Source organism: Nesoenas mayeri (genome assembly GCF_963082525.1).
Source record: "Nesoenas mayeri genome assembly, chromosome: 4".
Lineage (NCBI taxonomy): Eukaryota > Metazoa > Chordata > Aves > Columbiformes > Columbidae > Nesoenas > Nesoenas mayeri.
In genome coordinates this window covers 19,389,035-19,404,832 of record NC_137540.1, presented here as the reverse complement: position 1 = coordinate 19,404,832, position 15,798 = coordinate 19,389,035, and the positions used below count along the sequence as shown (strand labels likewise).

Genomic DNA, 15,798 nt, shown 5'->3' with positions numbered 1-15,798 from the left:
TCATTTTTTTTTTAGAGAGCTTTTCTTCTCCTAGAGACATGTTCACTGGCTTGAGAAACTGAAATATTTGTTTCTTTTCCTGCAATGTTGTTCCCTAATAGATATTTTAATGTTACAAGCTGTCCACTTCTATTCGTTCATGTGACTCATTAAATCTGTTTACTGCCATCACTAAATGGCAAACAAAAAGCAACAGATTAATCATAAATTTGACCTACTGTAAATCCCCCACAATGACAAATTGCATGTGAGCTTTTTTTTTTCCTACGAACAGACACAAACACATCACTTCATGAAGCAGAAATACAGAACATTGAGAGATTACCAGAAAATATGGACCTTGGTTTGACATCAAGCCTGTTTTCACAGAAGCATAATAAAGCCTGGAAATTTCGCACAAGAGACACAGGCAGTTTTGGGAAGTAGATACACAATAGCAAAAAATGCATTTCTGCTCTAGTTCTCACTTGTGTCTTGCCTCATAATTCAATGATGCTCCAGTCAGACTTCGTCATCCACAGTGTTGAGTCAAGCAGAATGAATAGGAAACACATAGTTAACAGGTGATGTTCAGCTCTTGGCTGACTTAAAAGGTCGCCTAGAAAATGACTCATTCTAAAAGGTTAGCGGCAGTAGAACTGTCTTGTAAAATAGTCACAATTTGAGCCTCAGCAGTTTTGAATTATAAAAACTCAAAAGATCTTTCTCAAGCAGCTACTTCTCAAACCCTGGCTTTCCTGCTACACAAATTGTGAGGGCAGTATTTTACACATTCACGTCGGTTTGGACTTCCAAAACAGGAAATGGCAGTCATTACTCTTTCTGCTGTTGGCAGTGTTGTCTCCTCATGAAAAAAAAAAAAGTGGATTAACTTCTGTCTCTGTTAAGTGAGTAGGAGAGTGTTACATCTTGATAAAGACCTACAGGCTCTGTAGGTTTTTTCCTCCGGAATCCTCAGTTAAACCACATGCAGTTTCTACTGTGGGAACCTTGTTAGACTGCTGTTTAATAACAGGCTGGCTTTTCACCAACTGGCACAATGTGACACCAGTGCTGGCTGACCTTAGCGTTGCTATCCAGGAGGTGGTCAAGATGTAGAACGTTTTGCCTGCAAAGCCAACTATGCCCCAAGAGCTGCACATGAAGGGTGCTGCTTTGTACTGGAAGCACTGCTGGGAAAACCACTGCTATCAAGCACACTCTGTACAAAGCCCTCTATATCTTGAGATTTCTTTTTAAGGCTGCTGGAGCCTGCATCTCTTAAGAAATTAGCACCGAAGATCCAGCAGCCAATATTGCAGTAGAGTCACATAGTTGTTCACTAGTACATACTGTTTCCCCAAATGTCCTCTCTTTTCTGTTGGCAGGGAGCAGGCACTGGGATAGCTGGTTCTTACAAATCCCATGCTGGAGAGCAGGGAGGAGAAATCCAGTCATCTTGTGCTTCTTCCTTTTTATCCTCTTTAGCCAGCTCCACAACTGACTGTATTAATAAACTTCAGTCTACAGAATGTATTAAATAAATAAGGACTGACACTTGGTAAAAAAAAAAGTGTTGGCTTGCAGCTGGTTTTATGTTTAATGGTAGCAAGCATTACTGAAGTTATCTTTGAGGGCATTGACACAACATCAAATGTAACCAAGTTCATTGCTCTCAGTGACATCTCTTTTCATTGCCCTAGTTCCTTCTGCTTGTCTTCCTTCTCTAGCTTCAAAATGCCTTTGTCTTTTCTGCTCTGTCTTTATAGAAGTTATGGGTGCCACTGCTCCTAGTGTGTGCCTTCTACTAACTTTACTGAACTTCTACAGAGAGGCAAGATGATTCTTTCAAACTCATCTCTACTGAGTTCTTCATAAGCTCTTTTTTTTGGTTGGTAGATTTCTGGCACTGATAAATGCACTTTCTGACCTCATTGCAGCTCTTTTCCTTATACTGAACCTTCACTCCATGAACAACTGTGATTTCAGAGACCACTTCACTTCTTTCTCTTTTTACTAGCTTCCTGTGAAAATTACTCATCACATATTTTCTCCCCTTTGATTCCTTCCTCTTGCTTACCTTCATCATCATCATCTTCTTTTGTCCTTCCTTCTTCCTCAAGAATAAACAAATACCATAAGTATACCCCCAAAAGTCCAAACCTTCTCATTGGATACTACAGCACTGCTCACTGAAACCCTTCTCAGTCCTCAGCTTCAGCCTTAAGACTAGGCCAGGCAACTGATGCTCTTACCCAGGGTCTCTGGGGCTGTACCTCTTTTTCTGCTTTTGCCTCCATTTCTCTTAGCTCATGCTTTTCTTCTGAGAAAAATTACATGACTGCTGGGTTTGTTCATGTGAAAAGCTGGGACTAGGAGTAGAAGGTGGGAGGAGAACAGTTTCGCTTAACCTGGGAAAAAAAGCTTCTCAAAATTGTTTGCAAGCTGAAAGCTTTACAGTGGTTTCACAACAATCGAATTGTTATTATAATTTTGGACTGAGCCCACAATTATTTATTTCCTTGTTTGTTTAAAATTGCAGCTTTAAAGTACATTTAAGTACATTTCAAACGAAAGTAATCTTCAGTAAAAAACCATGAAGTGCTATTTGGATAACAGTGAATGTAAAGCTCTGGGATTTTGAGGTTCTTTGCCTTTCTTTGCGCTCTGTGAGCTGTACGCAGTGGCGAGCATTCGCAGAGGAGCGCAGGAGCGATCCCAGGAGGTGGCACCTCTGGAGCGGCCCAGGGGCACTGGCCGGGCACCTCTCCTTCTTGGGAGCTGTTTTTCCAACATGTTCTGCAACCTCCAGGGTTGAAGACTCTTGTGGATTCCCCTGATAATTCGTTGCTGTGCTTCGCTACCCTGACTGTGGTGAAGCTTTTGCTGTTGTGTAACCTGAATGTCACTTGCTGCAGTTTAAACACATCACTGTGTCTCTTATCCCTAGGAGGGGTGAAGAATAGTTGTTTCCTTTCTCCTTATGGGAGCCTTTGTTTTGTATGAGGATTGTTACGACATATCCTCTCCTCTCGCCTTCCTTCTCAATTAATCAGTTACATTTCTGAGAAACGTTTCAACCCATCCAAATGAACGTGGTTTTGCAAGGCATGTGGTTGCACGGAAGAAAAATAAAAGATTCTAGATCTGGCTTTGGTTGTCAAAGCTGTGTCTCGAGCCAATGCTTGAAACATCTCTCATCTCCTTGTATGGGTCATTATTTCTGGACTCATCCATGATGCCTCTACCCTCTCCTTTCTTTTAAAACTTGCATCAGTCAGAACTGCAGAGGGAGACTGATTTTTGTTGCAGCTGATCTTTTTACATATTTGTCTTACCATATGATGGTGAAATATTGCAGTTGCTCTCTCATCTTACTTTGTGCTGATACATTTTGCCTGAATTTGAATGATAAACTTACCAGGACACCAAACAAATGACAATTTTTTGAAAGCCATAAGCATGTGTATAGTGCTATAGCTAAGAACAAGTAAAATAACCTTTCAAATACAAATCTGCAAAGCCTACTACCTCACTTCTCTGCAAAAAAATGTTTTTGTGTTCCAAAATAGATATGATTGCTCTAATTGTATAATGTGATACAAAAATTTAAAAGTGGAAATCTTTATCTGATTTTCAGTAACATTCCATTCTTCTGTAGATTTCTGTTGAATAATCAAGTTTCTTCTGTTGCTTGTATTAAATCTGAAATTATGAGAGCCATAATACACTGGGCTACTTTAGTATTGGAAAGTGCAAAGTGACATGATCTGTCATGTATCTAAATTACTCAGCACTGCTAGGATTTGTTTTAGAACATTGGTTTTTGAAACCAACTTCAGGAACAGTAAACTTCAGTTTTTGAGTCTTTAAGGCATGAAAGTTCCAAACTTTTGGTGATTAACAAACATTATAAAATACTGTAATATGAACCACAGCTTGACTAAAGCTTGCAAAGCCTGAATTTGAAGATAAAAGGGGACTTTCTAGTCTGTGGTAAAATGGCTTGATAGAAGTTGTGGTTTGTTTTGTTTTTTTTTTTACCTGAAACATTTTGGAAATCTGTTTTTTTGTTGTTTTTTTTTTCAAGAGAATAATAAATATCTCAGATTTTGCAAGTGTACTGATTATTTTGGCACAAATGTGCCTCAGACATTTGCAGTTAAACATACATGTTTATGAATTTGAGTATAACATTAAAGAAAGCAAATCACTGTCAGGAATTTAATAGTTCAAGTAGCTGAAAAGCAAGACATTGACTTTCAGTACCCTGCATAAATTAACACCCCTAAGAAATCCTGTCACTTAGATTTCAAAATGTAAAATTGCACACGCCTGAGGACTTTCTTGTTGTGCTTTCCCCTATTCAGAATGATTCCCTGCAGCTGTGCTGCATATGTCCCTCCTGAGATGGAGGAGGAGTTATGCAGGACAGAAACCAAAATTTGGAGCATTGTGTTTTTACCCAGTAAGGCAAGACTTGTTTGGAAGGAGGGCTGTGAACGTCGGTAGCCTTTGTAAAGCAGGGGTTCAAACTTCAAGTATTACGATACTTCAGTTGTCATGTCATGTTGACATACAGGATCAGATGAAGTTTGACACGGTTTGGTATTTCTGCCAACTGATATAATTAGACTAGCTTGAACTTCCAAGAACAGATTTGCCCTTTTCCATAGCTGTGTAAAGTCAGACCAAGTACAGGAATGTGATAATTTGCCATGTAGCTTTGTTTGACAAAGGATCCGTTTCTTCTACAAATAGTGAGAAAAACATGGCAGTGAAAAGAATAAGATTCTGAGATTTCACACAGTTTTGGCTTTGAATTTCTAGTGTTATTTAGGACTGAAGCCAGCTAGTAAATCAGCCAGCTACTATCTGGGCTGGTATCATGTTAGTAAGAGCCAGGACTGCAAATCGATACCAAAGCAAGTGCATCTCAATATCTTCTGTCAAGTAGAAAGGCCGTGCATATCTTGTTGTGTGGGATAGGCCATGACACAACACAGCAGCCCTCCCATTCAATTAAAAGACTTTTAGGAAAGCAAGTCAATTTTTAGTTTCCTATATGCCAGTGTAATTTCTGAGGCTCTGTGCACAGTAAGGAACTTTCCTCCTTTTCTTCAGAAGGAGTGGGACTGAACAAGCTTGGGCTAAGTCTCAACTGTTTTACTTGCCCTGCTCAACAGTGTTCCTTAAACCCTGACCCCCAGATTGCTGTGTTTTACAGCGTTGGTCCTCTGTAACAACACTGCAACAGAATACACTCAGAAGATAAAATATAATCTGTCACCTCAGGTACATGCACTTAGCAGCTCTGTATTCAATATCAGTCTGTGTCAGGTGAAGTTAGACAGGAAACTTTCAGTTCTTTCACCTGGGTAATATCTATGAAAAGTGGTCCCCAGCAGCGCAGCAAGCTCGGGTAGTTGATTAGTCATCACTTCAGACCAAGCACGGGTACAGGAACAACCTATTCAAGGCTGAAATTGTTTGAGAGCTCACTCTGGGCAACTTCTAAAGATCAGGAAGTTCAAGGAGAATGTTCTAAAAAGTGTCATCCTGATTTTACTGTTTAAATGAAAAGCAGCATTTTATTCTAATTTGCTTTATTTACTTACATCTGCATCCTAAAAAATACCAGACCCCCAATGGCTTGACAGTTAAATTATGTGTAATCAGGTTTGTCTGTAGAACCACCAAGAAACACTAGTGTGATTTTACCTTTACCAGCAGGCAGGTTTTGTTTACTGGCAGCCTTTAACATTTTAAAGAATATGGGTTTTGCTGATGTATCTTGTGTATTTTTCCTAATTCTCTAATTATGTACATCTTCTTTTCCAAACTCACTTGAATAATGCTGTGCACATGTGCTTGAGATGCTGCAGAAATAATTTTAGTCTTTTGTGCACAGCATATAGTTTTGCAGTCCTTGCAAAGGTCACAAACCACACCGTTTGAAATACTCGCACTTTACTGGGTTCAGAAGTGTATGGTACTAAGTGGTAAATTGTGCTGTGGTGGATTTGAATTAAAATACCCTGTTTTTCATTGCAGGCATCTTTTTCACAAGTCCTGCGTAGACCCCTGGCTGCTAGATCATCGTACCTGCCCAATGTGTAAAATGAATATTCTAAAAGCTCTAGGGATCCCGGTAAGCATGTCACAGAGCAGCTGGGCAGGACAGAAGGGAAACGCCAGCCACTTGAGTGTATCCCTAGTCCTTTGCCTGTCTGTTCCCATCCTACTTTTCTTGCTATGTTATTGATTGATTTATTCATTGATTTATTAAGGGGAGTACAAGCTCAAGTATCTGACTACCTCTCTCCTGCACCCAACTTTTATTAGCAAGAAAAAGCATGTGTATGGGGGTCAGCTGAGTGTTGGGAATTGTCTGTGGGTGCCTGCTTTGTGGAGCAGAGGATTGTTTACTGGTGTATTGGTGGATTTATAAATTCTTTCATGTAACTGTGAATCCAGGAGTGGATTTAGTTTTTTTTTAATCATGCTCTCAGTTTGAATCTCAAAGCAGAAGGTAGTACTTGAGGACAACTAATTGTTCATTTTAGGGAGCCGAATCTTCTTTCTGTCAGATTTCTCTTAAAGTCTATCTGTAGCAAGCTCTGTACTCCTGATTCCAATTAGGGAGCATTTCTCCTAGTAACTAAGCATGTAGCGGACCACACCATAATAAATTGTTAAGCTCTTTGTTATTTGGAAGATTCAGATGTGGTTAGAAGTTGCCAAAGCAATTGATCTTTTTAGGTTGCATGTTTACATTCAGATAGTGTATGGCGTGTCTGGCATACAGTCTCCTAACCACAGTGATCACAGAGACATGGGGCTTCTCCAGGAAAAAGTGAGTCAGTCTGTCATGCTGTGCAAGGCTTGCCATGTGATAGTGAAGTTCAACACTGAAACACCAGTTAACAGGTGCTGTAAATAGCGCCCCCCACCCCCAATTTACAGATAGTGACCTGCCAGCTCACATATGGGAGAACTATATAAAGTAAAATAGCTCATGTGAACATATTAGGGGAGCTGACGCAGCTATTCCCCAGGCGTTCATTTTCCTGGAGACTAGGTAGCCAAGCAGGTTACTGCAGAAGAGGTTTCATAGCAAGTGATGAATTATGTTTTTACTGACATAGGCAGACATGTTAATCAACCTAATATAAACCAAGCTAAAAACATGAAATGGGAAAAATGAAGTAGAGCATTGTAGTTAGGGTAACATGTCATTACAGTTGGGCTACTTTTTCTGTTATACATGTGTATTATCTCTGGAATATGAAAAGATGACACAACTGTTAAATCAGTGTTTGAGACGTCAGGATGAAGGCTGTCTCTGCCATTCAGCATCCCTGTGTCCAGGCTTAAATACAGATTTTATTTTTTTTTTCCTCCAGGTTCCATGTCTCAGTGCACAGGCCTGCCAATGAGCAGTTACCCAGAATTTTGACACTTCTTCTCCATTCCCAGTATATTGTTCCATGGCTTTCTTCTGTACCATGCGGTGCCACACAACTCCTGCTCTCAGGCTGGTCCATTCCTACTTGGGATTTGTGCCCCAGAAATTTTGTTAATGTGTTCCCCATCCAGCTTCACAGTCAGGGAATACAGACAAATCAGACCTCCAGTTTTTGGAGGTCTGAGGTGAGGTATTAAGTTCTTCCCAGAAAGTTTAGTACCATCAGTTAGTACTTACATCCAGAATAGGGCTCTCGCTGACTTCACTGGCAGCTGCTGAAGGCTGAGCGCATCTGCAAATCAGTCGTGAGCTTTCTCAGGCAGGGTACATCGAGGGGAAGGGAAAAAACATGCCCAGAGGCCATGTGTGGAGGTCTTGGTTTATATGGCTGGCTTTATTACATTTGAACAGCTCTCTGGTGGCAGGAATACTTAACAGTGCCATTCAGTTTCCTCAGCTGTTGTTTCTCTTCTCACAGCTCCTTGTCTCTTTCTCTGCACCATGTAGCAGAAGAAGGTTCCATTCTGCTCTCCTCACTGAGAGCTTTCCGCATGGAGCTTCCGTGGAAATAATTGTACTGGGCATGTAATTAAAGATACTGTTGTAACCAACATAAACAACTGGGTCAAATTAAGATTACAGGATTAGCCTTTAGTGTTTTAACACTAAAAAGCAAGCACTCCAATGTTTATGTCCCACTAGCAAAGTTTGTTTAGAGGATTTTATTGTATGAATGCCTGTAAAAATTTCCCCAGGTCGTTCTAAGACAACAAACTAAAACCAGTCCACTCCATCATTTGGAGGACATATACTGGCTCCCACCCACGAGGGAGATCAGTTAGGTTCACGAAGGGAGAGCCTTACCCCTCAAGGTAACTTACCATAGGAGCTGTTGTACCTGAGAAGCCTGAGCAGACAGTAGCCCTTGTGTCAGGAATTGTCTCTGGCTGGCAGCGAAGGAACTGCAAGTCTGAGAGCATCTGGTAACTTGGAGTTTAAGAATTCCTATACTGCTCTCAGTTGCTCCTCTTCTTCTGTTTTCTCTGCCTTTTCTCTCTAAAATATGCCTCAACTCCTGCCTCATGCCCTTTCCTGCTGCTCCTGTATATAACCCCTCCTGTCCAACCTTTATCCTTTTATGCTCCTGCCTTGGTGTCGCGCCCCCTGCGCCCTGCTCAGTTCTCAGTTCACAGAAATTGTGTCCCCCCACTCATCTCGCTGCCAGCCGAGGGCAGTCTGGGGTGGACATAAGTCCTGTGAGATGCCTTCTGGTGCCACCATGAGCTTGCAGGCACCATGCAAAGCCCTCTTCTCTTTGGAGATAGTAGTTGTTGGTCCCGAATAAGCCACCAGTCTCATTCAGCAAACATTAACTGGTGTTTTCAGAAGCTTATAACTTAGCCAGATGTCAGTATGCTGTTGTGGGAAAAGACATTTCGCTGGAAGAAGCTGTAAAGCTGTAGGGCTTCTCAGTGAGAGGTGGCAAACATTTCTGTACAATGGATAGAGCAAAATGCCATTCCCTAACCACATTCTTGAGTCTTGCTGAGCCATCTTAGATGAAATTTCCACACACAGAGAAGAAGCCTTAGGCAGGCCGCAGTCTCATATGAGACACTTGAGTGCAAAATTTGCCAAAATCCTTTTCCAGGCTTTTACAATGGGAGGAATGAGGAAATCTTACCATAGGCAGGACTAAGATGTTTTTGGTTTTTTTTTCCTGCCAGCTGCATGTTTGTCCTATGGTTGTTATTAAAGAGCTGGCTTCAGTGACTCTGGATATATTGTGCTTCATTTAGTGCAAAGACTCAGGATTTTCCAGGAAATGATTGGTTAAAACCCAAACATCTAAATGTTTCAATTCAGTTCACATCTAAACTCTCCGTTTACTTTGTAACAGAGACTTCAAATATTATCTGCCCTAAAACCAGATTCCCTAGATTGCTGTGAGGCACCAGAATGACTGCACTCATTTTCACGGTAGCTGAGCACCCTCACATCCCTGCTTTTCACCGTGGCACTCTGCAGCTCCAGAGGATTATTAACCAACCATCTATCAGCAAGCAGTTGGCGTAACCTTTTTCACTATCTCTTTGCTGGTGAATCCAGCTTAGACTATACCTCTTTTGGCTGTAATATTTTAATTGAATTATCCGTGAAAGTGTCTTTTCGCTTTCAAAGAGCTACATTGTTGTTGGGACGATCATATCACATGAAATAGTTTCCCTCTGCTTCTTCTCCTTTTCTGCAAATATCTGCTGGATATGCAGACAGCTGCATTTTTGGCAGCAGACTGGATGACTTGAAGCTATTCACTAAGAGCCTTAGCCAAGCCCTCAGAAGTCAATACAAAGCCTTCTCTTGACTTCAGTGGAATTGTGCCCTCAAAGCACTTACACGCAGGGAATGAGTGAAACCAATATAATTAAACTTAGCAAATGTATCTGGGTCACTCTGACAAAAAAAGCCATAATATATTTTTTTCAATCAGTATTTCATATCATTAGTTTTATAGTATGCTGCTTGGTTTGGGGTATTTTTTTCCAACTGAAATGATTCAAAAGTAAAGGGATTAATTATATTGAGCAATGCTATTTTTGCATCTTTAATGTTTGGTTTGGCTTTCAATTATAATCCTCCATTTTTAAAGGTTTAAAAGTTAGTGATAAAAACCCATTCTAGGAATCACTGGAATCAGAGCAAAGGACAGACAACTGATCCCCTGAAAAAAAAGAAAATTGAAATAGTTTTTCCTAGAGTAGAAAAGAAAAAACAGGCCTTTTTTTCCTTTAAGATACACTGCCATCAAAAGGCAAATTTAAGTTAAAAATGAAAGTCTGACAGCATTTGTTATAACAGCTAAAGGTGAGGGAAAGAGTGATAGATCTAAGGAATAATTTTGAATTGAAATCCTACAAATGAATGATTGGTATTTCACTTAGAAAAGCACAGGTTCAGAGGGTTTCATTAAAACCTGGTATAGCTGAATGTGCCTTTATCCCAGTTTTGAGGTGTTCTTGCAGCTTGTGGATTAGACTGGAACCAGACAATGACAATTCTCGTTTTTATCCCAAACTTCAGTTTGTGGTTACAAGTGAGCTGAAGATTTTTTAAAATACCTCTTTTTCATTAGGAACATTTGTAAAAAAAAATAAGTATTTATGAGGTGACAACAATCAGACAGGGAAAACAGAAAACATGCTAAGTTCCCAACTCTGCAAAAAAATGTAAGAATATGGTAACCTTCTATGCCTGAGTTCAGATGGATTACCCTTGTGCTTAAAGCTAAGCCTGTATTTAAGCCTTTGCTGTATCATATTTTGCTTAGTTTCTAGGAGCCTGCTGTTGGAGTTGGGCAGGTAGTGAGATTTGGAAATATGCCTTAGTGAGTGAGACAACTAAGCACAGCAAAAATCAGACCCGCAGAGCAGAATATAATACACCTCCTCTGACTTGAGCCATCCAGACACTGGCTTTCCAGTCTAGCAGCTTAAAACCCATCTCTGCTGAGTGCTGAGCAATGGGAGGCAGAGGGGGGCAATTCCTACCTCTTACTTCAGGGCAGGATGAATTATAGAGAGAAATTATGCAGAGGAAACCTAAGTGACTGATTCAGATGAGCTGTCTGACTCCTGGACAATAAAGATAAATGGGAACAACTTACCTTGTTAAGTTGGCAACATGTGAAGTTATCTATATAGTTGCTGCTCAACCTTGCTATGTCTTTCTGTGATTTGGGGAAGCTTTGCACCCTGACACATGGCATTCTCATTTCTGAATTAGCCTTGGTTTTGTTACAAGGTTAAAAATTCAAAAACCAGTTCTTGAAATAGTAATGCAAACAATTTTTCTCCACACCTTTGGTAGAACTAGACCTGGTTCTGTGGGCAAACAGCACAAGAATCTGTTTCCTCTTAGAGGAAAAAGAGCTTTTTTACTCATGTTTGTCACCAGTGTTTATGGGCAGCTCCACAGAAATCACTGCTGTATGAATGGGAGCATCAGGCTTATAACAGACTCAGGGAAATCAAGGGTAGAAACGAGTCTGGCTACTCTTAAGTGTCCAGCTTGGACATCATGTCTCTGGACAAATTATCCACTTTGCCACCCAGTGTCCCCTTGAGGTCTCAGTGCTCTCTGTGAACAGGTACTCAATGCTAAGGATGCTGTGCAAAAGATAGGCACCACCACCACTTCTCATTGCTTCTCTATGAGTTCAATGGAAAAGCAGATGCCTGACTTTGAAGAGCTTGGCTCATTCTGGAGGTGATGGTGCATTCACTATGTAACTGCAAGAGGGACATGTCTAGATGGCCCAAAACTGGGTTCTTCCACCCTTGGTCTTTCTGAATCACAAAGAAAGACTGTGGATCAAGTAATACTCTTCAAATTCCCATTACTGCTTGTTTGTTTTTCTTGTAACTCTATTTTGTACGAAATACACTACTAGCAAAGGAGAAGATCTTTTGCCATTAAAAAACTTGTCTTATAAACAGCTTTGGCTTCTATTTTTGCACCCCACTCATAGATGCGCCCACAGGCAGTTCCCTTGAATTCCTATTCCTGAAAGTTCTGATATCAGCTCTATAAAATGTATATTTAGGGAAAAGATAATAATTCCCCTTCAGCTACTGTCTCTGTTTACATTTGTAATCTGACTCAGCAATCTGCCTGTGCTGAGCAGATCGTATCAAAAAGTGAGTTACTTTTTCAGTGTACACTCTCCCAAAACCTTTTAAAAGCATAAATAAGAATATTTAGAGATTGTAGGTGACACAGTTTAATGCTGAATGTTTCCAACGCATACTTTGGGTGTCTCTTCCAACAAATCGTATTAAGAGGTTTTCAGCACATGAAAACAAAAAACTGTACATGTTTATTAATCATATGTTGCTATTTGCAGTACTGAAAGAAAGTGAAAAAACCTTAAGTGGAAACAGATAAACAAAATGTTTTTATCAGGCGAATACTCAAATGTCTTCTTTTTCTTCCCATTAGCCAAATGCAGATTGCATGGATGATATACCTCCAGACTTGGAAGCATCCATAGGAGGACCACCAACCAACCAGATAACGGGAGCCAGCGATATCACGGTGAACGAGAGCTCAGTAGCCCTGGATCCCCCGGTGCGGACTGTGGGAGTTCTACAAGTCATCCAAGATGTAGACTCCTTTCCCCAGGCTGGGGAGGGTAACTTCACAACAAGCAGTAAGTTTCTCTTTCTGGCAGAGTTTGCACTGAAATAAGCGTTTAGAAACCCAAATCACAAACTGTTCTCTATTGCGGGAAAAAAAATAAATGGCCTTTGAGGGCTTTTTTACTGGAGCGATGACCTTACTTTAAGCCTAGTGGAAACCTATGGGTAAGTCAATTTAAATGTCATGTCTTTCTGCTGTACTGCAAACACTTTTCAGCCGGTGTGCAGATCTCTAATTGGAGTCCCTTGCGTGGGCAGAATGAGCTATTTCAGTCAACACAAACCAGTATAAACTTATGGTCATCTTCAGGTATTGTTTATAGTTCACCACGATAACCCACCATGTATCCCCTGGGTTCTTTGTGAAGCAGACTGGTGCATGTCCTTTGGCCTGCCTTTCCTCACTGGGCTATATGTTGCCATGTTGAAGTTATCCTTACCTGCATTTCATAAAATAAATTGTAAATGCAGCAATCACTTTTAGTGCCTTTAGTCAAGAAAAAAAGAATGCTGAATTCTGGTTTTGCCTTGCCTTTATCTCCTTACATCAACAGAAGCTCATCTGGTTGTTTATTCATACTTGAATGTATCACTTCAGAAGGACTGATGGTCAGAGTTCTTGTACTTGAAAATCTAAGTATAGTGAAATAACACTGCCGATTTGTATGAAAAAGGAGAATTTTTCATGTTTTCACTGTGGTGCCCCACTTGTTTAAGGGAGGAGCACATTTGAACCAGTAACTCTCAAAATGTCTGCATGCCTCTCTGTTCCTAAAAATGATGTTCTTTGTTGAAAATCTACTTCTGACAGTTTGAAAAGAATGTTGTCAGCTGTTTTGAATGAGGATTGTACTAGTCTAAAATTCTCATTTTTAGGTAAAATAGCAGATCAGTAGAAAATACATACATGTTTGATACCAGTTGGTGGATTAGTATTGGCAAGACTATTGTAGAAAAACATCAGATGTACTTGAGGGGAGGTAGAAGAATGTGATAAAATATAGGTTTGTTTATGGAGCCACCATAGGTCCTGGAAAAAAAATTATACCTTTTCAACCATTTCTAAGTACTGGTCTGGGCCTGGGTGTGAAAAAGAAGGCAAGTAATAATATGACGTGTAAAAGGCAGGAGAGAGATGAAGGAACTAGGCCGAAATGATTTTACATTAGTCTCCTTACTCTGTGGAGAGATTTGATAATCACATTTTCTCTCATATTGCAGCCAGAGTCATGGCAGAGAAAATAACTTCTTGAAACGCTGGTCTTGCGACCTTAGCCATAATTGACACAGCAGTGGATTTTTAAGTTCTCCATTTGTGGATTAGGCACTTATTTCAGGTTTGGTCCTTTCACTGTTTAAATCCTGCATGCAGCAAGGGGTGAGCAGCAAGGTTATAAAGCCCTGCTGTCATCCCTGGCCAGCGTGTCAGCCGGTGGCGTACAGATTTCTTAAGCCTCCTTCAGTGCTAACAAGAGCTGCTCAAAACAAGATGTTATTTTGTGCCTTCCATTAATTGTTTTTGAATGCATTTGAGGCTGATGTAAACCACGAAAGAAAGATTTTACTTCATGATACCACAATGTAACTAAAGACTAGGCTTAGATGTTGGTTTCATCTGTACCCTCTTACCGCTCCAGAAGCAAGTAGCTCCCTTGGCAGATAATTATCCTTGTCCTCCTCTTTTTCCAAGGTCAACTGTTGAAGCTGGGGAGGAAGGCCATAAGTGCCGTTTACACCTACAGCTGCATGGTACATGCTGAGAAGAGCTGCCAGCCTGGTGCAGAGCCCAGCACTAGGGTAGTCTGTGCTTTTCATCCCAGGATTTTGGCACATTGAGAAGCAGTTCTTCTGGTTTGTCATCAGGGGTAATGATGGTGTTGAGGCAGCCAGGGAGCACAAGAACTCAGTAACTCTGCAGCCACTCTCTTCCCCTCCAGGTTTGTTTCCACAGTTTGCTGCAGGATTAGTATCAGTCCAAACACATTTGTTCTTCATTTTCCAAGTTTCCAGTTAAGTAACTGGGTGAAAAACTTGCTCTGAGCTGGCAGAGTACTGCAGGGCCTGCAGAGATGCTTTATTTTTTTCATTGGTCCCTCCATTTTTCCGCTTGCTTTAAATTACATTGAGCAATAGACACTAACACTGGGCAATCCTGAGGGCTGACAGCAAAGCGCATGGACAAGGAACTTGTGCTGAGACCAGTGATCTGTCCAGGCACACGGGTAATGTGGCAGCAAGCTCTGGAGCTTCAGGAGATCTCCATTGCCTGGAGAGGCTGGTGATGTCTGGGGAGGGACTCTGAAAAGGGTTTTTCCCTGGCTATTAGAGAGACAGAGAGGGAGAAGGGAGCACGTGGGGGAAACTGGCCGATGGCCTGGGCTCAGTAAAGGATGTGGGCCTCACAATGTCACAGGGGTAGCTCAGGACCCACTGCTAAACACAGACTTTTCCAGTTTTTTGTGAGGAAAGAGGAGTCCTGAGGAAAGCTCAAAGGACCTAGGGAGCTTCCAAACCCTGGTGCATGCCTGCCTACACTGCACCTGTCACACACAGTCACGCAGGGAACTCTGCTTTGATCCTTGGTTAGGTGTCGTCACGCACCTATCACTGATATGGAGACATGAATCTTCATCTGGATTTCTCATCTCAAAGTGGAAAACAGTACTTGAATATTAGTCAGTGGCAGGTGTGCAAGTTTACGTGCTGTCATCACCACATCCAGAGTGGTACAATTTGCAATATTTCCCAGAAACAGAACTGTTTGTCCATTTTTGCAGCAGAGCAAAAGGGTCTTTGGTTGGATGCTGGGGGCTGATATCCAGCAGTGATAGAAATTCATTCCTCCAGCTGGTTTATGTGCATTTGGGGTGTTCAGGCCGTCTGCAAGGTAGAACTTGGCATCTTAGGCAGCCTGAACTCTTAAGCTAGCAAAAGGGGAACATCCAGGACCACTGTATAGTTGTGGTATGAAAACAGATACTAACTGAATCAGAGGGCAACTGCAGGCTAAATAACTGGGTCATAGCTGTCATATAGATGGGGCTTTATAGGCATTGGGTTTGTTTATTGGATTCAGGCATTGTATTTCTCATCTCAATAACCCTCGTAGTTACACAACTGCGGAGCTTGCTGAGCGTGCCCTTTTTGTGAACT

The 15,798-nt window shown here is 41.1% G+C and overlaps 1 protein-coding gene across 1 annotated transcript in view; it reads left to right on the top strand.

Moving 5' to 3' along the window:
* RNF150 (ring finger protein 150) overlaps positions 1-15,798 on the top strand; it is a gene marked incomplete at both ends in the record, with an annotated part of 114,883 nt that overhangs the window by 78,464 nt on the left and 20,621 nt on the right. The window contains 2 exons of the mRNA XM_080343435.1: positions 6,034-6,130; positions 12,446-12,656. Of these exons, the coding sequence (XP_080199561.1) occupies positions 6,034-6,130; positions 12,446-12,656 (308 nt within the window). The remainder of the gene's footprint in view (positions 1-6,033; positions 6,131-12,445; positions 12,657-15,798) is intronic.